General features: G+C 38.8%; 2 protein-coding genes and 1 long non-coding RNA gene across 7 annotated transcripts in view; 1 reads left to right on the top strand and 2 right to left on the bottom strand.

Annotated features, from left to right (window-relative positions):
• Window positions 1-27: 27 nt before the first annotated feature.
• On the bottom strand, window positions 28-8,846 carry LOC117566869 (mediator of RNA polymerase II transcription subunit 12). Its single transcript, XM_034246467.2, has 9 exons — window positions 8,746-8,846; window positions 8,321-8,419; window positions 7,050-8,251; window positions 5,448-6,996; window positions 5,121-5,387; window positions 1,888-2,899; window positions 1,704-1,824; window positions 797-961; window positions 28-727 (listed from the first exon to the last, which is right to left on the bottom strand). The coding sequence occupies exons 2-9, from the start codon at window positions 8,373-8,375 to the stop codon at window positions 575-577; spliced, it is 4,524 nt and encodes a 1,507-aa protein (XP_034102358.1). The 5' UTR covers window positions 8,376-8,419; window positions 8,746-8,846; the 3' UTR covers window positions 28-574.
• A 107-nt stretch (window positions 8,847-8,953) lies between these two features.
• Window positions 8,954-21,783, top strand: part of LOC117566870 (syndecan) — a 143,642-nt gene continuing 130,812 nt past the window's right edge. For 3 of the 4 annotated variants that reach the window (XM_034246477.2, XM_034246475.2, XM_034246474.2), the window contains exons 1-2: window positions 8,998-9,142; window positions 10,210-10,583. In XM_034246477.2, the coding sequence (XP_034102368.1) occupies window positions 10,476-10,583 (108 nt within the window). In that variant the 5' untranslated portion in view covers window positions 8,998-9,142; window positions 10,210-10,475. Of the gene's footprint in view, window positions 9,143-10,209; window positions 10,584-21,783 lie in introns of all 4 variants that reach the window. The other variant, XM_052005373.1, reaches the window with a different exon arrangement.
• On the bottom strand, window positions 20,479-21,103 carry LOC127565680 (uncharacterized). 2 transcript variants are annotated; one of them, XR_007955011.1, is made up of 2 exons: window positions 20,656-21,103; window positions 20,479-20,591 (listed from the first exon to the last, which is right to left on the bottom strand). It is a non-coding gene; the product is annotated as an uncharacterized LOC127565680 (long non-coding RNA). The 2 variants fall into 2 exon arrangements; XR_007955010.1 differs by having other exon boundaries at window positions 20,664-21,103.

Below are 21,783 nucleotides of genomic sequence, written 5' to 3'. Positions count from 1 at the left end.
CGAAATAAAAGTCACAGCTTTTAACAGTTATATAGTCGTTATTTATATTGAAAATATACAGGGATATAATAAAGAACATCACATACAAGTATTTTTTTTAAATGTTGTTTTTCTTTTGCTAGAAATCATAAACAATTATCATAAAAAAGTTGTTAAATCCACAACAGAAAGTCTACGTATTTTTGAGATAAATGAAAAGTTGCCAAGAGTTGATCATTACAAATATTGAAAGTTGACAGATTGTAAGACAAAAACAAAAGAGTGGGAGAAGAGAAGAGGAAATAGAATAAACAAAACACCGATAATAGACATTATCATGTAGCAATTATTATATACAGTAAGTGCACCATCATCAAACGGATGGCTGCAACACTTGATCACTTTATAGAGGCTTACATAGCTATGCGTGGTTAGAAATTTAAGAAAGTATCTTTTCTTCGTATTATTGTTGTGTTCGATTTCGTTTCGATTCGGAACGCAGCGGGAGCCGGGGGAGCTTGGTTGGAGCGTTGGGAGAGAGTATCAGCTAATGCAGCATTAAGAGACGCCTTTGCAGCTGGCCTTTGTATTGTATTTAAGCATTTAGTATGTAGAAAACCAGTTCCAATATGATGGGATCCTGAATGCCAGAGGATTCACCGTGCAGCGTGGCTATTAGATGATTATCAAGCGCATTCATATAAAGCGGTGGCAACTTTGTCCCACGTGCACCGGCCTCATAGCAGACCTAATATAAAAATAAAAAAAAATTAATATATTGAAATTTTCTTTCGAATGGCAATAAATTGCTGCTTACGTTCTCCTGGTCGAGTGTGGCACGTAGTGCCAGTTTATTGATGCCAGCAGCAGCTAGCAGATCTAGGAATGGTAACAACGCCATCGAAGCGCTTCGGGCCAATTGCTCGGCAATGCGAGTGATGTCAGCATAGTTGGTGCCATTTGTGGCATACCAATCTTCGCACTGCAACAAAAATAAATAATGAAATTTGAATACATATTTATAAGATTCAATAAATGAACGAAAAAGGATAAATGACTAATAAGCTTACCATATGCTGTATTAGGCTACATTTAATTATACATTATAGTAGTACATTTAAAATATACCACACACATACCATATGCTGTATTTGGTATATCGTTATAGTACTACATTTAAAATATACTATATACATATCATATGCAGTATATGGTATATCGTTATAGGAATGCAATTCAAAATGAATATTCCAAAAATACTAATACTACTAAAATATACCACATGCTGTAATTGGAATATCGTAATAGTACTATATTCAAAATATACCACACAAATACCATATGCAGTATATAGTATATCGTTATAGTAATGCAATTTAAAATATACTCCATTTTCTACAAATATACTAAAATAAAAGTATTAATACTACTAAAATATACCACATGTCGTATCTAGTATATCGTTGTAGCACTATATTACATAGTATATTATAGTACTACATTTAAAATATACCACATTTAAAATATACACACATTTTTTGAGGGCTTCAAATAAAATCTTTTCTTTGAGTTGTCATACTACATAAAGCTATGTACATAAATTATGAGTCAGTTAGCAGTTGTTAACTGAATTGAGTATTACGAATTTCTAACTAAGCATTTATGATAATTTTGTAAAAACTTTTATAAATGAACATAATAAGTTGTGCAGCGTTTTTACGCACCTTGACAATGAAAATGTCCGTTAAGCGTATTGCATAGTTGGTATTGGAATAGTTGAAGCTGGCATGCACACGCATATTGGCCACACCATCCATGGGCTTGTCATCGATGGGCGACTTGACACTGCAAAAGCAAGATACGGAAGTTATTAATACGCTATTGAGAGAGTATCAGGATTAAACTTACCCCACATTGATGTCGCGATCATCGTCCACCCATTTGATGCTGACAATTTCGCTCTGTTCATCGGTGGCTGCGATGGGACCACACACAATATCGATGTCCGTTTGATTGCGCAACGCCTGACGCACTTCCTCCATTTTGGCTGGCATTATTTGGACCATCAGTCCGTCCTCCACAATGCTGCATTTGCCCGACAGCCCGCTGCTGCTCTTCAACGCCTCGTTGAGCACAAAGAAACTGGCGCCCGTAATCTTGCGAGGCTGTCCTTGTATGTTGATTGCTTGCGTGGAATACGCATACATCTCGGCGCGATCATCGTTTATGTTCTGCATGCACACCAAATGCCCGTCGGCCACCTTGGAGAAGTTGCCGGCAAATGCCAATATATGATCGGTGGCATTGTTGATCGCCTTGATCACATCGTTCTGACGATACCTCGGAATGATCACCGTCGTCTGGCGATCCTCCATGTGTATGTAGAGACCGCGTATGGCGGGCAATGAATACGTATAGTTGCGGAAATCCACCAAAAAATTAATGATCGTTTGCGCAATCTCGCCGTACACCGACTCACGATTGCGCACCGAGATCAATGGACACGGATAGTAACGATATTGGGCACCCAAACGCAATATCAGACGCAGCGGCAACACCTTGGCCCAAGGCACCTCATGCCGATGGATGAGCACACCGACCAGATACGGACTGTCCGGCACAATCACACCCTGCAGACACTGATACGTTGGCCGTATGAATATGAAGCCGCCATGCTCGCGTGATCCCAAAAAGTTCACATTCCGCGGACTGCTAAAGGCCAACTCCTGTGTGCTGGAGCGCGCATTCTCCGCCTCCACATACACATCGTACAGATGCTGGAATATGTCGCGTGGCACCGAGGGACCGCTGCTCGCTGGCGGCGGCTTAATCTCCAGCAGTATGATCAGCTCATCGTTGCCCACGTGATGCAGTCCCGATGTGGTAAAGTTCAGCACCCAGCGGTTCATGCAGCAGCTCACTGTGGAAGAGGGGAAAGTAGTTAAGAAAATGTGTGTGAGAAGTTTGCACAATTGTCCGATACTCATTGTTGCGACTTTATGAAACTATTTACAATATAGTGTTTCTTCCCACAAGTTTTTCTTGTTTAACTTGCTAATGTAAGTAATATAGAACAAGTATGTTAAGTTAAGGTCGAGTGTGTTCGACTGTGAGATACTCATACTCATAGTGTGATTAAAGCATCGAATGTCTTATCAAGATTTTTCTTCCCATACTTTTCTCCTAAAAATATTCTAAACAATATTCCGCAAAGTACTAAAAATACACCGAAGGATATATTTGGTATACGATGATGTACTACATTCAAAATATACCGTAAATACCAGATTGTCTTATTCTGTATGTTATAATATACTCGTCTGTAATATGATTATCAAGTATAAAAATGTAAAAATCTTTTAAGTGGATATTGTTAGATAAACTATAACTATATCATGCCATATTCCCTAACATGACCATCAAATTTAATTAACGGATAGTAATGAATTTTGCAGTATTCGGAATATTAATATTAAATATTTACTATGATGAAGGCAACTAAAACTATAATAATGCCGAATCCAATTATGTAAATATGCTCAAATTCTCAGGAAAAATTTAAAATATGATTACAAATTTCATTAACTCACTAATAATAATAGAACAATAAAATGAATGGGAACTTATTACAATAATTTAATACTGAATACATTACGTTTGTTATTTTAACGGAAAAAATAAACTGTAGAAAAAGTGAAAGTTCTTTAAATAAGTGCGTAAAAAAGTTCTCAAGTGTAGAGACTTTGAATTGTAAAAGATCGTAATGAAATATTACACAAATTGACTAAAGAATTTCATTGATCTCAAGTGACATTTTGAAGATTTGTATATATTATGTGAACAATTACAAAACGCATATACACTAAAAGGCAATATCTAATAGCTGGGATATCGAAAACAAACATTGTCAATTACTCTCAATTAAGCTTCTGCTGTACAATTTGATCTTCAGAGCTTACGTTATTTTTGTGCCAAGTGCTCGATCTAATTATCACTATCTGTATTGAAATGCATATTTCTGCAATTGTAGAACAATGTACCTAATTTGATTGAAATATTTCTCTTCCATTTTAAGGGGGCGTATAACAAGTCTAAAAGATACAAGAAAGCTACAGTCGAGTGTACTTGACTGTGAGATACCCGCTAGACAAAACAGTTAGGTATTACTCTTAAAATATACCCTTTTAATATACTAAAAAATATTATACCAAGTGATAGTTTTAGTATATCGATATAGTTCTGAATTTTACCAGATTTTAAGTATTTCTAAAATAACTTCAACAACTTTCACTCGCAACCAAATTTTCAGGAATTATACATAATGTAGATATTATCACAAATCTAGTTTCAAAATTACTCTTGTTGTTGCCACTAAATATAATATCGATATCTCAAGCAGATAGAATATATATAATGTATTAGCCAATAAACGGAAACGCAACTAAATATGACATCGCTATCTCTTATAGTGTTTAAATGGACGGACAGACAGACAGAATACATATAAAGTATTTAGCTACTCATTTTAAATGGATTATTTGTTGGCGCCAAGTTGTAATATTATTCCTTACAGTAGCAACTAAATATGATATCGCTAGCTATAGCTTAGCTGTTGAAGTGGACGGACAGACTGAAAGACATAATATATTTAAAAACGGAATAAAAGCGGCTTTCAACTGCATTTTGAATGCATTAGCGCCAAGTTATAATATTATGATATCCTGTTAGGACTACTAAATATGACATCGCTAGCTCTCAAAGTGTCAAAGGTATAGATTTTTAAGTGGACGTACAGACAGACAGGCTGAATATATATAATGTATTAGCTAATAAACGGTATAAAAGCTGTTATCTACTACATATTAAATGCTCTACTACATATTGCTACTTGGTAGCGCCAAGTTATAATATCATGATATCCTTAAAAAAAGCAATTAAATATAATATAAATCAGACAGAAAGATAGAATACACAGTACATATCTAAATTATGGGATAAAAACTGTTTTCTACTCCATTTTAAATGCATTACTTGTTACCGTCGAGTTATCATTATATGATTTTCTTAAAGTTTCAACTATTAACATTAAGTAGCAGCTCTGCAACTGCTGAGGATTGGGCATTCAGTCTGGCAATACTCACTGTTGAGCACCTTGACGTGCACGTAGAAATTGTTCTTCAGAATGAACTTGAGCGTTTCGCGCTGCAGTCGCTCGATGAGCTCGGCATCGTTGCGCACCACTTTGTAGTCGACATCACAGTTGCTGTTGCCGCCACTGCCGGTCACACAAATGGGGGGCAGAGCGTGCTCCTCGCTGGGTATGAAACAGCCATGGGAATCGCTGGGCGGCAATTTGCGTGACGATTCCATTTTGCGACGTGGCGAACTTTGCGCCGTATTGCGACCAGCTGCAAAGTAAAAAGAGATTAATCAAGTGAAGTAGTAAAGGTATTTACTATTAAGATTACCACTCTGACTCTGTTCGCTGCCCTGGGAGACAGCGCTTAGGGTGGCCGCCGCTGCCGATGGCGGTATGGAGCCGCGAAAGAGTTGCGCCACCAAACCCATTGTGGTGCTGGTGTCAATACTGCTGCTGCCCGAGGAGCCAGAGGCAGCTGCTCCACCTCCACTGCTGCTGCTTGCACCCGGTGTGGGCGGCTTTTGACCAGCGCCACTGTTGCTGCGCTGCACGCCACGACGCGCCTGCTTGGCCTCGCCCCATTGCTGCTCCATGGTGCTGGCCAGTTCGCTGCCCGGCGCAATGCCATCGCTGAACATGACGCTCTTGCGTTTGCGTCCCTTTTTCCCATCCGAACTCGACGAATTCGAAGAGCTGCCATCGGTTTTCTTCAGCACACCGACGGGCACAATGACGCTAGGCGGTCCACCGCCTGCTGCTGTGACTTGACGATGCGGCGGTATGGTCGAGCAATACTCCATGGGATTGTTGGGATTAGGCGAACGCATCGGTGTCGGTGGCAGCGCCGAGGGAGGCGCCACTTCATTGGCTGCCTGACCGCCCAAAGCATTTGCCTGACGTTCGCTGAGTATCATGAAGCATTGCACGCAGACCCGAGACTCCGGTTCGTTGGCGAACTGCAGATGGAAACGCTGTGAACAGCAGATGGAGCACAAGACTTTGCCACAGGCGCGACAGTGATGCCGACGCTTGATCATGGTGAACTTTTGCTGGCATTGCATGCACTGACCGGCCATGTTGTCGGGCACCCAGATGGGCGGCACCTTGCCGAGATTGGCATGCGGATCGCTGTAGCCAACGGCCTCGTAAATGGGACTGTCATCATCATCGTCGACGTCGTCGCCCGGGGAAATCTCAGCAGGTTGCTGTGGAACTTCCTCTTGCGCTGGCTGTTGCTCGCTCTCTGCCGGCGGCGTTTGTCCTGCGCTCGCTTGTTGTCCCACAGCAGCAGCCGCTGCATTTAGATCCAAGGTTTGCGGACGCTGTGGTCGCTGCTGCTCCCCGTCCTCCCCCTCCACTTCGACTGCGACTCCCTCATCTTCGTCCAGCTTACGACCAGATAGCGAATCTGTGTCGCTGGCGCTGCTGCTAAACGATGAAGCCAACTCCTCTCCCACAGTTGCTGTGGCCAGCGTCGCTTCCTGCGCCCTCAGCTCGGCAAACTCTACTGTCGATGCCTGTGAGAAGTTGTCCACATTTAGCTGATCCGCTGAGGTTGTGTCCTGCTCTGAAAGTATGCGCACAGATTCCTCTTCTGTCACAGCCGACTCTGTGGAGTCTTCATCGTCAATTTCTTTGGGTTTGTGATGATACGAAACGCTGGGGGGCACAACAAATGCCGCTGGCTGCTGCGGCTCCACTTCGATGTCCGCCTCGACTTCCTGCAGCATGCTGTCCAGCTCTGTATCAGAGATTTCATCCATGGTGGAGCAAAAGGTGAGCGCTTGACTGCGCTTGGGAGGCGCCTCCTGCTGCTGCTGTTGCTGTTCTTGCAGTTGTTCCCGCTGTACAGGAGCTGCGGGCAACGTTGGCGCCGGCTGCAATTCGATAGATTAGTCGGAGCAGTTGAAAAACTACCTCAAGTACTCACCGCTGGCTGCTGTGGTGCCTGCTGCGGCTGACTCTGTGTGTCCAGCTCGCTGCTCGTCGCCTCGGACAGCTCGTTGAGCACTTTACCCAATGCCGAGGATGCAGTCACCTCGCAGGGCAGTATGGACTGCGATTCTGTAGTGTTTGTTATCGAAATGGAGGACAGACCCACTGCCAAATCCTCCACAGCCACCGACTCCACTTGGTGTTGTTGTTGTTGTTCCTCCTGTTTTGGAGGCAATTGCAACGCACTTGGCTTGTCACTCGGCTGCTCCTCGGAGCCTGGCGACGGACCCGAAGAGAACGTCGAGCAGGAGGAGGTGGTCAGCGATTCGGACAGCGAGGCAGCAACGTCATCGTCGCCCACTTTCGAAGGCTTCGTCTCACTGAACTTTTTAATGTCCTCGTGCTCATCGTCGTCGTCCTCTAGACTGGATATTGCGTGCCGCTCTAGCTGTCGTTCCAGCTGCAGCAGCTGCTCCTGTTCACGTTCCAACTGCAGCAGCCTTTCTTGTTCCTGCTTCAGTTGTTGCTCCCGCTCCAGTTGTTGCTGCCTTTCCTGCTCCTGCTGAAGTTGTTGCTTTAACTGTTTTTCCTTCTCCTGCTTTAGTTGTTGCTCCCTTTCTAGTTGTAGCTGCAGTTCCCTTTCCTTCTCGAGCTGCTGTTCCCTTTCCTCCTTGAGCTGTTGTTCCCTCTCAAGTTGCTCCAGCTCTTCCTGCTCTCTCTCTAGCTGCTCCAGTTCTTCCTGCTCGCGCTTGAGTTCTTGCTCCCTCTCCAGCTGTTGTTTCTGCTCCCGCTTCCGCTGCTGTTCCTGCTCCCTCTTCAGCTGTTTTTCCCTCTCCAGCTGTTGTTCCCTCTCTAGCTGCCTTTCTCGCTCCTGCTTGAGTAGCTGCTCCTCCCGCTGCTTCTCCAGCTTTCTCTGCTCTTCCGCTTGTTTCTCTAGCTCTCTCGCCCGCTCCTGTTCCCGTTCCTTCTCCACTCCATTTTGCGTCCAATCGTAGCTGTCGTGCGTCTCCAGCGATTTCACATTGTTGCGATAGTCGTTGAGACTGTTAAACACCTGAGAGACGCCCACAAAGTTCTTGGCTGCGGCGCCAGCGCTGCTGCCATCGCCCAGTGGGCGTGGTGACTCAACGCCCACTACAGCAGTTGCTCCAGCTGCTGTTGTTGTTGTTGCTGCATTTCCTCTCAGCTGCTCATCGGCTACAAGGAAGGAAACAAGTTAGAACAAGACTGCAATAGATATTATTTGTATAGTTATCTCACACGAACCTTTAAGCTCTGCTTCCAGATTGTCCAGGACCTGATCGATGTCCACCAGATCCATAGTAAACAAAAAAACAAAAACTCAACTATGCTCGCATCTAAAGCCTGCAACGAAAATAGACGTAATAGATGCTGATGAAGTAGTGAATTTCATTTTTTGTTTGTTTGTGCGGTCTCTAAAATTTTCACTTTACGTTAGACGGCAGGGTGATGGTGGAAGGGGGGAAACTGTGATTGCTAAGTGGGGGGAATGAACGATCCAAAGAGACGCAAAAAGAAAAAAACGATGGAACGAAAAAACAACAAAGACAACGAAGCGAATTATGATTCATAGCGCAGCGAGAAGCTGTTTGCTTTATGTTGTCTATCGCTTGTCTTATCAGCATTTCCACTGCACATGCATTTTTGGTTTTGTCAATTAACGAAGTTACCTTATTTACCCACTGTCTTTTTTTGTTGAATTTCTTGCAAAATATGTTCGAAATACGCGAGCAGTGTGACCGTCGCGCGACACTGCAGCAATCACTCACGCTTGCTCTTACGTTGTTTGCTTCGGCTTACGTTATCCGTGGTATTTTTTGTTTAGTATACGCTGTAGGCAAACTGCTAAGATGTTTTAGTAATCACGGTCACCCTGGTCGCTGCAGATAACTGTTAGTTAACAGAACGTGCTTAACATTAGTCGAACTAAAACCGTTGAATGAGTCGGACGCGGGATTTGTGCTCGTTGGCATCGCAAGTGTAAAGAAATTTAACAATTTATTGCAACGAATTTGTTGTAATTGCATACATAAAATGCACAACGCAACGTGCAATTAATTCATTAAGGTGCAACAAGTGCAATTGAGCGGATAAATATAACGCACAAATCACAAAAAAGAATAATTCGCGTAGTGAAGCAAAACGCAAACAAGCAGCAAAAAGCAAAACGAAGAAAAACATAAAGAAGCCGCCACCGTTACGAACTATTTGTGTATGCGTGTGTGTGTGTATACACGACAAGAGAGGGCATGTGTGTGTGTGAGTTGTCTGAGCGCCTTGTAGGTGTATTTGTTGGTGGAGTAGTGTAAGAGTTGCTGTGGTGGGCGTAAAAATCAGACAAAAGCAATGCGAATGCAATACGATTAATTTGTATTGCACATTTTTAAATTGAAGAAAAAATAATGCAGTAATTCGAATGTTTACCTCTTTTGTTAGTATCTTCTGGGTCTTGTAATTTACTTATGTTCTGTGCGCTCACCAACACTGTCAACCCACACACAAACTCACGCATACAGCGCAAGTAGATACACCAACACAATCTCACACAGACAGGCAGACAGACAGAGAGACATACACGTTTTATGCTTTTACACTCCGCTGTTGAGTAGCACAGCAGCCATTCGCTGCCTCTGTTAATGTTACTGTTACTGGCACCTTTCAATTGAGTTTTCGTTTGTGCTCTGTTCGCGCTCTGTTGTCTCATTTTATCATTTTTTGTTTTGCTGCCCCTCTGGCTATTTGTTTATTCTCTTTCGCACTCCCACCGCCTCTCTCACACACACACATTCACTATCTCTCTCTCACTGATAGTTGCTTTGATTTTAGCCGCGCGCGCAACTAAAAATTGCTGTTAATTATCAAAATTAAATGAATAAATGTGTAATTTATGAATTCCTCTCTCGCTCTTTTACTCTCTCGCTGCCTATCTATGTTCTTCCGCACACACGCACGCACACACACATCGACAGCGCGCAATTGAATTGTTATTGTACGCGTTTTATTTGAAATTCAATTGAGAAATTTATGTGAAAATCGCGAATGTTTTTTGTGCCATTACCAAAATGTTTGGAGTGATTTACAAAAAAAGAAGGAAATAAAATCACGTGTTAATTTAATCAATTTCAATTCTTTAGCGCATACGATTTTTTTGTATTGCTATTTACAAAATCCAAGAATCAGCGAGATATACTTTGAGTATATTTGAATAGCATAAACAACATAAAGAGAAGATATTTTCGCTGTAAAGCCAAAAAAGCTCTTTATGCTGCCGCTGACCGTCGTACAATTATAAACAAACAAAAAAAAAAGCAGAAAAAAAACAAAAACAAACCTTTGGAATACACTTTTTTCATCAACTTCTGTATTAAATACCGTCGACTTCGCCACCCACGCAACGAAAATGAAATCAAAGCTGAAAGCTGCGCTGCTGACGTCGCCGTCATCGTTGATGTTAATATCATGGATGCTTTTGATTCTGCTGGTGGCCACCACACAAGCAGCTGATGAGGTAAGTTTTGTGGTTTCGTCGAACGAACGAAGGGGAAATGGAGGAGATAGTGGAAGGGGTTGTAATAGCTATTTGAGAGCGATAGAAGATTATGGAATAGAGTGCAAATAGTAAAGCAATTGATCTGATCAGTTGTAAGAGGCACAGTGGAAAAATAGAACACAATCGAATTTCCATTTTGAATAAATTTTAAATTTAATGTTCTATTTAATAATGACAATCGAGAGAAACTGAAGTGAATTATAAAATAATAAATAAATAATAAAAAAAAAATCTAAGTAACAATTATAGCGTTACCTTGTAATATTATAAAACAAAGTGCAAATAGAACTCAATTGATCCGACGCTATGGAAAAATGAAACACAATCGATTCATTATTTTGAATACGCTTTTATTTCTATTTGTGTGGATCATATTCATTAATAGATATTGAAGCGTATTCAAAATAAAAAATCGATTGAGTTTCATTTGGTCTTAAAGAAATTATGAGATCTATTGGGTTCTTTTTGCGTTTAAAAGGCAAATGAAAACTTTAAATATATTTCCAGTGTTTTAAGATCTATAACATTCTATACTTTTCATAATTACGAAGTTAAGTACAACTAATGCAATTGTTCGGCTTAATTATTAAACTTCTGTGATTGATATTTCCCAATTAACATTTCAAAATTAAAGAATGCATTTGATTCGATTGATTTTGAAAGCTTGCGAAGCATTTACTCTTTGGTTATCTTTATTCATTGTTGCAACCATCTCATTTCTAATTATAATTAAAGCGGAAATTAAAGTTGTAAAACTGTGCTTGAGTTCATTATTCTTGGCACTTAATTTGATAAAAGAAAATTGATTCGTTAAGGTGTGTTGTAACAAATCGAATTTAAGGCAAGGTGAATCATTTTGTTTTATTTTGTTTCTTTTATCGTCCAAGGGAACACTCTATTAAGAATTAACTTACCGTATGCATGATGGCTTTTTAATTACCTGGAACATTAATATTTAGAAGTAGTTTTATGTTGGGAATTAAATGTGCCTTCTCTTCATTAAAACTTGGTTGACTAATCCAATTCTATATACAACGAAATAAGTTTTTATCCAACTTATTTTTAAATAAATACATATATCATAAATCCTAGATTATGTTTCATTTCCCATGAAATTAGTCATAATCTAATCTAATCTACAAATTTTAACAAAAAATTGTGCTTAAATATTCTAATCGGTTTAGTTTTCAATGTCTTAATGAACTAAAATTAATGAGAGTTGTTGCATTATTACATTTTTTTTTAATTCTCCTGCTAAATAATACATATATATTTTTTTGCTTTGTTGATACTTATCTACAATATAGACTTTAAATGCAGTTATGAAAGAAAAAACTGATTCACAATTGATAATTTCACACTTAACAGTTGAATTATCACTAAAAATATATCTTATCATTCGTAGCGAAAATATAAGACAAAAATATGTGGTGTATTCACCACAGCTAATCAAAATGTCAATAATAATATGACAACTTTAACAGGGTATTTGGTCGTCGATTTCACGCTTTCTATCAATAGATTTAAAGCTGGCTTTATTGAATTCAATTTCTAGAGATTACGAACTAATTTAACCTCAAGCTATTCACTATTCTGCCCACTTTTTCGCACCTGCATAGTGTCTCTCTAGCTGTCTCGCTCTCTCGTTCTCACTTTACGTTGCTTTTATCAGTTTGTTGTTTGCGGCTTGAGGTTTTCCTCCTTTCTGGTTTTCTCGTTGTACTTTGGTGTCAGAAACTGCCAATTATTATGCAAAATAATCGAGAAACGAATGAACTCTTGACGCACACTAATCAATATATGCATATATATGTGTATGTGTGTGTGTGAGAGAGTTGCAGTTACACTTTGTAACAATGAAAACTTTGCAATGTCTGGCAACGTTGCATTCCAATTTGCTGCAATGCTATTGATATGGCTGCTGTTGTTGTTGTTGCTGCTGCTGTTGTTGTTATTGACGGACACACGATAATGAAGGAGAGTGAGAGAGATGAAGATGCTGTAAAGACATTAAAAACGTCTGCATTGCCGGAGCGCATAAATATGGCAACAAGAATAAACATGTACACACATCCATTCATACATATGTACGTATATGTATATGTATGCATGCTTTTAAGTTTGGGTGTGTGTGTGACTTGTGATGAATGTTGCACTCCCATACGCATTGCCCATAACCAAGTAGTGTCTTGTGTTCTTGTGCTCTTCTGGCTCGCTCACTTGGTCACTCTGCTGTTGATCGTTTGCCAAAGTGATGGAAAAAGGCATCCGGCTGTTGCCAATTTCAGTAGTCAGTTTGTTAGTTTGTTTGTTTGTTTGCTTGCTTGTTTTGTTTGCCAGCCTGCAAGCCAAGAGTCAGCCTCTTTGTGACTTATTGGCCCAAAACATACTCACACTCGCATACATACGCATAAATAGTACATTGGCCCGTTTTGAGCTCGCCACTAAGCGCCCATCACTAGTCGCTGTTGTTGTTGTTGTTGTTGTTGGTCTCTTGTTTATCGTTCCGGTCCAGTCCAGTGCGGTCCATTCCATTTCGTTTCGTCTCTCCTCTTTCTCTGTCTGTCTGTTTGTCACTTGTTTTTGCCAAAATTGGCTTTACTCTGCTCAGTTGTGGTTATGGCTATCGTTGTTGTTGGCGTTGTTGTTGTTGCCTCTTCGCCAAAAACATTTTAAGAACGTGCACAGCAAACTGATGAACAACAACAGCTTCAAGGAGTGACAGCGGCAGTGGGAAAGAGAAAGAGAGTGAGTGTGTAGCCACAGTTTTGAGTGTGCAGGATAATGTAATGATTGGTCATTGGTGTGAGAGAACAGACAAAACAGAGAGACAATCGCACCCACACACACACACAATGCCATTTACACATATGGTTTGGGGGAAGGTGATTTGGAGCTATCTCACTCCAACATTAGTTTTCGGCTCGTTTACGCATTTGCGCTCATTAGCATTATTGGCATGTGTCGTGTGTTCGTGACATTGAGCAAGAGTGTGAGGATAGAGCGATAGAGTGAAAGAGAGTCAGGAGCGGGGGCGGGATTGAGGTATGTTTAAAGGTGACCGAGCGCATTATAACACACACACTCTCACACACATTTATAGGATTCAGCTCATCTTTAGGCCATCTTCACGTGCTGTGCAATGGGTCTGTTTATGTTTATGGATTTCCGGGAAGGCATTTATTTGGGCTGTTGTGGGTTTTACTTATTCTCTAGTCTACCTAAGCCTTTTGTGAGAGGGAGGAATGCATATGACAAGCATATGAATCAGCTGATGTTGATGACGTCACAAATGCATTATGTGAGAGGCAACTCGATGATAAATCATCCGATCAAAGCCCCACTTAATGTTCCAGATGCATTGTTTTTCTCTTAAGTCTTTCAATTAGTCACGTATGCTTGCGTCTGTATTATGTATGTGAGTGTGTGTGTGCTTTTGTCTTCTCATTTGCGTTGCATTTAATGAGCACATACAGTTGTTATTACTGTCTGCACTTTGCTTTTGCTCTCACCTTCGTCTTCGCAGTCGTCTCGCTCATTGCCACCGAAATCGTAAACGCAGTAGACGTCGCCGCTATCCGCTGGCTGCGCTGTCGCCGTTGCCGTCGCTGTTGATGTCAAGATGTTATCAACAGTTTTTTGTATTTTGTATTTTTTTTTTTTTTTAATGTCTTTTGCAAATGTCAACGTCTCTCCACATGCACACACGCACACTCACACTCACACTTATATAATATGCAGCGTATTTACAAATGTACAGTTTGTGCCCCCTATCTGGGGTTCGATTGAAAATCCCCACAAATAATCAGCGTAAATTGCGCTGATGGAATTGTTTATAGACACGAGCTAATTACACAAAAGGCAAAGCTAAGCACTTCTCAGTTACACAGTCATAGTAACAAAAAAAGATCACGTTGCAAATGCCAGTAAACAAGTTAGTGAGAGAGAGGGAGAGCGAGAGAGCTAGTTCGCATCAATTACACATGTTTTCTGACATGTGCATAAAAAGTAAATCCAATTAGTGAATTTTTACATGTCAAGACAACATAAAAGCAAAGGCAATTGCAACAAAACCCAAAGGGTTGCCACAAATAAACCAAAAGCAAAAACATTTGCAGGCCCCGCAGCAGCAGCAGTAGCAAAACCAAAATGTGAGAGCAGAGAAGAGAGCCCAACACGCGTTGTTTAAAGAGAGTAAGCGAGAGAGCACAGCATAAAAATGTGTGTGCAGGCGGCGGCAAAATAACAACAACAACAAGACAGCATAAGCAGGCGAGCATAAAATGTTAAAGTATGGGTGCGAGTGTGTGTGTGTGTGTGTGTCAGTGTGTTGTTGGGTAGGCAGCAGACAAAGTTGAAGAAAAGAAGACAGCGACAGCTCAGCGACGAACGACGACGCGACGTTGCGATGTGGTGGAGTTCGTGAAGCTCCAAACAGTAGGCAGAGACGTCGGCAGCGAAGTTTGAGGGCTGCTGTTGCGGCAGTTTGGAGTTGTTGTTATTGGTTGGCTCGTTTGGTCGTTTGCTTTGCTTGAATTTCAGTTTCTGCTGAGGTAAACAATACACAGACAGACTGAGGAGAAACAGCAGGCCAGACCGGCAGAGTAGGCAGGCCAAGCATACAAGATTGAACCGCTGACGTTGACGACGGCGACGTCGACGACGCCGCTGGCTGCAGAAGGGTAACGCAATGTCAATAATCATGCGTTGTTGCCGCTTTTCATTGTCGTTGGTTGTTGCTGTGTAGTCGTGTTGCTGTTGTTGTTGTTGCTTGTTTCATATGTTCGCCTGCGACTTGGGCTTGTTTCATTTTGCGGTTTGCTTGCGACAAGTTGTATCTCTGCTCGAACCCGCTGCTACTCATTCTCTCTGTCTCTCTCTCTCTTTACATCTCTTGTCTCTTGCACTCGCTTCGTGTATTTGTAACATGCGTGCGTGCTTGTATTTTTGTATTTATTATTGGTTTTTACATTTTGTTGTCCCACTGTTGATTTTAGTCGTCGCCATTTCCTCTCTTTCTTTACGCGTGGTGCGGCAGCGGCGGCCTACATGTGCTTGCGTTTATGTGTGTGTGTGCTTTTTATATTAACCTTAACTGCAATTTTCTTTGTTCATAGAATGCGCATGTGGCCTGTGCCATGTTTTTTTTTCCACTTTATATTTTACACTTGATTTGTTTACTGCTCGTTGAGTTTATTTTTGTCTTTTAATTGCAAAAAGTAGCAGCACACGCATAAACGAACACGCACACACACACAAACACACATATTTACAATCACACATACATACGCACACTCTTGCAATTGCTCATCCGTTGGTGTCCGCACCACAATTGCGTTTTGTGTTGTTGGTATTCTGGTCTTTTTTCATTGACGCAAATCGCGCGCAAAATTTTTGTTGATTTCTGATGCGTTCCCTCTTTCCTTTCTCTATCTCTTTCTGTGTCGTTTTGCGTGCCCTTTTTTGCTGTTTGTTGTATATGGCGTGTATTTCCTGTGCCATCGTTTTTGTTGTTGCGTTCTCTCGCAGTTTGACTTTTCGGCTTTGTGTTTGTGTTTGCATATCATTAACATGGAAAATGTAAGCCGCAAACGAAGAATAAAAAAGAGTTAGCAGCCCACGCAGCAGCTGAGACAGCTGCATTTACACATACACACAAGCTTATCCCACACACTCGCATACTTTCTTAATTATGCAGCATATTTTTTGTCTCACTGCATTTATTTGATGTTTTCTCGATGCTTTTCCAATAAACTTTACACACTTCACATCTCATTCAGCCGCTGCTCATTTTGAAGTTTTGTGTGATTCTCGCTCTCGCTCTCACTCTTTGCTTCCATTTTACTGTTTGCTGCACATTTTATGCCGTTTTTCCACTATGTATGTATTTTTAAGGCCTACGCGGTCGCCCACGCAAATATTTCAACACATCGAAATGCGTTGCGCCCCCGTGCAATTTGTTTACACGTTTCAAATTTAAACATTATTATTCTTAAAAATTTCCATTTCTAAAAATTTCTTACTTGAGGTTTTTTTTTCGCATGAGATGCCTGTGGTTCATCATTTTGTATACCCTACAAAAATGTATAAACGAGGTCTTCGAATTCCATTGCTGATAGTTCCACATTTGCTTCGAGGGTATCTTGCAGTCGTTCTTTTGCAGTAATAATCATCTCAATGTTGTTCACATCTTTTAAAAAATATTTTTTTATGGTCTGCTATTTTAATTTACTGCTCATTGTTTGTTTAATGTTATCAAGTAATATTTCACACTTTTTGTGAAGAAATTTTCGTTCCTTGCAATGTTTTTGAAAAAATGTCCGATTTCATTAATAATCTTTAAAAATTATCATGAAGTTTCAAATCAATTAGCAAGAACATTAAATTTTGTACTGGGATTTCCCATTTTTTTGTTTGCTGATAACAGTGGATGCAAAACCTTATTAAAAATGTTATTAATGAGGATAACTGCGTTGCAAAATAAGCATTATTGTATGGTGGCAAATAATTATCAAGAGATTAATGAAAATATTGTTATTTCATATACATATGTACTCATTGTAATCACACAGAGAGGTCAGGTTCACAAGAAATTTCAAATCAGTAAAGAAAAAAAAAAAAACATTTTTGCGCATTAATAAACTCAAGAAAAAATTGTGTCTAATTAAAACGCGAATATAAAATGATTTATTACTTGTTTGCATAAGCAAATGAGATCATTTCTGTTTTAATTTCATTTCGCTGTAATATAGATTATTCAAAATATTCTGAGGATAGAGCCCTTGCCTTGGCTTATCAGTGAAAGCTTTAAATAGAAGAAATATAGTACAAAATGGGCAAATTTACTTTGAAAACTAAACGAGTTTTCATTGAAAACTGTAGTTTATAGATTATGATTATGACATAGGAAAAACCATTGGCTTATCAATTAAAAGTTAAATGTTACGTTTTTGCGAATTTTATAATAAGTTAAAGGGAAATTTTCATTACAAGTTGATTAACCAGTAATTATTATATAGAATTTATTTCTAAAAAGGGCAAGGAATAATTGTTGAATATAATAAACTTTAGCATGATTATGCAATTCATACTGACATCCAGTGTTTTTCTGGTTCTTAAAATTCCTGAAAATTCACGTGAACTGATTTGCATCTCACCATGTGAGAGAGAGATAGAGATAGAGGACGAGCGAACTGCTGAGATTTGAACCACAGTAATGGCTTGTTTACCATTTCCGATTCAGAGCCAACTTCCGATTACACACGCGCACTAACACACACTCAGTATGTAAACTCAGTCACCCACACACACACATGCACATTGAAATTTCAATTGGAATTGCAATTCTCGCTGTTTCAATAACGCGCGCAGCTCTGAATACGCCCACAAAACGCGTATAGGTCGCATCGGGTTTTGGACTCTGCGAAACTTTTGGGGCAACAGGAAAAATGCTTCCTATCGGAGTGGAATGACGAGAGAGAGAGAGAGAGAGAGAGAGAGAGAGAGAGAGAGAGAGAGAAGAGAGATGAGAGAAAAGAGAAGTAAAGGTTGCCAGTTGCTGGCCAGGCATGTTTGCATATAGAGTGGAATGTTCTTGTCATTCCTGTAGTTTGGAGGATTGTTTGTCTGTTGATGATGATGATGAGGTTGGACCCCGCCCATTTAAGCAACGTTTGCCTCATCAACTACAACATCATCGACGTCGTCGTCGCTGCCATCGCCTTCGACCTCATCCTTTGCTGCTGGCTGCTCTTTTAACAACACATCGGGTAACCAAATACTCATTACGCTCATACAAAAGGCAAGAAATTTCGACACGATCGAAGTTGAAATGCTCTTTTAATGTTCTCAAAATTGGCAATGAAATTAATTTGTTTATAGTATATAGAATATAGTATGTGGTGTATACAGTATATAGTATATAATATATTAATATATCATATCATATCATATATTAGTTTAGGGAAAACTTTTTCTAGCACACATAAATTTAGAATTACTGAATACTTAAAAATACTGTACTACAATATACTATATACTATATAATGTATTACTTTATATTATATACCTATATACTATATAATATACTACTTATATAGTATAAAGTAGTATATTATATAGTACATTGTAGTATATTATATATTTTAGTATTTTTAAGTATTCGGTAATTCTAAAATTATGTGTGCTAGAAAAAGTTTTCCTTAAACTTTTAGTATATTCTTTGTTTAGAAAAAAAGTACAAAATAAAATAATTTTTATGAACGAAATTTCGACATTAAAAGAATTGTATCGAATTAGAATTACTGAATACTTAAAAATACTGTACTACACTAGACTATATACTGTATAATATACTACAATATACTATATACTATATAATGTACTACTTTATATTATATACCTATATACTATATAATATACTACTTATATAGTATAAAGTAGTATATTATATAGTACATTGTAGTATATTATATATTTTAGTATTTTTAAGTATTCGGAAATTCTAAAAGTATGTGTGCTAGAAAAAGTTTTCCTTAAACTTTTAGTATATTCTTTGCTTAGAAAAAAAGTACAAAATAAAATAATTGTTAGTTATGTACGAAATTTCGACATTAAAAGAATTGGATCGAAAATCGTACATAGCGTATAAAATAAATAAAAAAATATAGTAGGGAAAAAAATCATCCCTTTATACGATCATTTGCTATAGTCGACTATATTTTTTTAATGTCTGTCGACTTTGCAGGGTATACAATAAAACAAAAACAATTCCCCAGCCATGTGGGGGCGTGTTGTGCTGTGCTGGGTTGGAGCACAAACAAAGTCTGCAACAGATTGCAGCATAAAAGTTTGGCTTTAGTTGCCACTGTTGCTGCTGCTGATGCTGTTCTGGTGGGCTCTGTTGCATGCGTGACAGCTGCTGATGTTGCTGCTGCTGTTGAAGCTGCAGCTGGCACTTATTTTTCAAACTCTGTGCTTCTGCTTTGGATGTCAGGTTATTGACACAAGAAGACACATTCTCCTCTCTTCACATGCAAACTGAAAAGTTGACTCGAGTCTCATGTTGCAAAATTGATTTTGTTTTATCGGGTATAGGTAATCTACTATACATATACATATATAACATACTCAGATGCTGATAACTTTGCCTTAGTCATTCACCTTGCGGGTAAAGAGAAGCCATTGAGAAAACCATTTCGAAAATCTGTGAAAAAATCTTTTAAGCACGTAAATGTTGCCAACACACACAATGAGTAATAAAAAGTAATAAGAAAGAATATGCAACATAAAGTATTTAATATAATTTCGATGGAAAATAAACAAATATTATGTTTATAAATATATTATAAGTGTGCGTGTGTGTGTTACATGTATGAGATTTGTGTTTATGTCTTTTATGTTTGCTCTCTTTTGTGATGAACGCACGTGCTAAATATTTCAAATGTCGCATATTTCAACATTTCGCTGTTGTCATTGTGACTCTGACTGCGACTGTAACTGTGTGTGTGTGTGTGTGTGTGTGTGTGTATCTGTGTGTGTTTTGTTGTGGTTGGCGTTGCGAGCCACGCCTCTGTATGCCATCATCATAAATTTTGTGCAAATCCGTTGGAAATTTATGCATAATTCGTTTTCAACTTTGTAGCGGGCTGCCGTTGCCGTTGCCGTTGTCACTGCTGTTGCCCTCGACATTGAGGCTTTAATTGTTGGCAACGTAAAAAAAAGCAAATAATAAAATGCAAAATAACGCAACATTTTTGCCATTTATGTAAATATTTGCATTAAATTATGCTTATATATCACATTAAATAATTTTGTGTAATCAAATTTTTATATATTTTTTTTGTTGCAAGACTTTCTATGTGAATCGGCTTCAGTTTTTAATATGTCACGTACTCGAAGCTCTCGGGGCTGTCTCCAACAACGGTTTCACATTTCCGTCTGCTGACGCCGGCTGACTCAGAGAATCTAGAGAGAGACACGAGAGTTAAGATTGTTATTATATAGAAGGTCTCAAAAGTACGCTCTCTACTTTATTACACATGCAGATATTTGAGTCTCATCAATAAGCAGAGGCAAAAGCGGAAATATGAGTCAAGTCAATTCATGACAGCAAAACGCTATCGAAGAGGTTTTGTTTTTTTGTTGTTTTATTTTTCCAAACTACGAAGTCGGAACGACTTGATAATGTAAATTGTTTGGCGCATAAATTTGAGTCTCGTAAAAGTATCGCCGCATCATCGTAAACAAATGCACAAAAATATCGATAATTGGCAATCTTGAAAAGTCGTTAAGTTATACAGCTTGTGTCTTAAGAGATTTGAAATTTATTTTCGTTATGGCAAAAATGTTTTCATCGTAAAATTATGGATCCATAACCGCTGTGCAGAAGTTATATTACAAATTTAAACTTTTTTTTTGGATTTTGCTCAGCTTCTATTTATTTTGAGTGAAGCATTTTTTGCTTAGCAAGTGTGATTTTGAGTGAAACATATTAAATTCAACACCTGTAGTAAAAGGATTTCAATTAAAATAAGTAAGAAAGCTACAATCGAGTGTGATCGACTGTGGTATACCTAATACACATTTTGAACAAAAGTAAAACAGTGTGGTAATAATCTTAAAATATACCAACTTAATATACCACAAAAATACTAAAATATACCAATATATGTATGGTATAAAATATTATAAAGGATATACTTAGTATAAAATATACCAAAAAAGGCTGTATATGGTATAAAATATACCAAAGACTATATTTGGTAAAAAAATATACCAAAGGTTCTATTTGGTATAAAGTATGAAAAAGATTATATCTGGTATAAAATATACAAAAAAATATACTAAGTATATTGATGTAGTATTCAAAATATGACAAATAGTACTATTTTACCCCATGGGTAGCGGGTATAAAAACTCATTTTAAAATGCTCGAACGAAGAGCAAATGTTTAATAAGAAGGAAATACGTATAAATTGAAAACACACTTGAAAAATTCAAAATAATATAATATTTTATAATATACAGCACAAAGTCAAGAATCAATTTGCCAAATTTTCCATTTACTGTGAAAATTTCACAATATTTGACACATTGCCATAAATCAATGCATTTCTTTTGTTGATGCTTTGCTAATTTAATTTGAATTTGTCGTATT

This window comes from Drosophila albomicans, chromosome 3 (assembly GCF_009650485.2).
Source record: "Drosophila albomicans strain 15112-1751.03 chromosome 3, ASM965048v2, whole genome shotgun sequence".
Lineage (NCBI taxonomy): Eukaryota > Metazoa > Arthropoda > Insecta > Diptera > Drosophilidae > Drosophila > Drosophila albomicans.
This window is presented reverse-complemented; position numbering and strand designations above follow the sequence as displayed.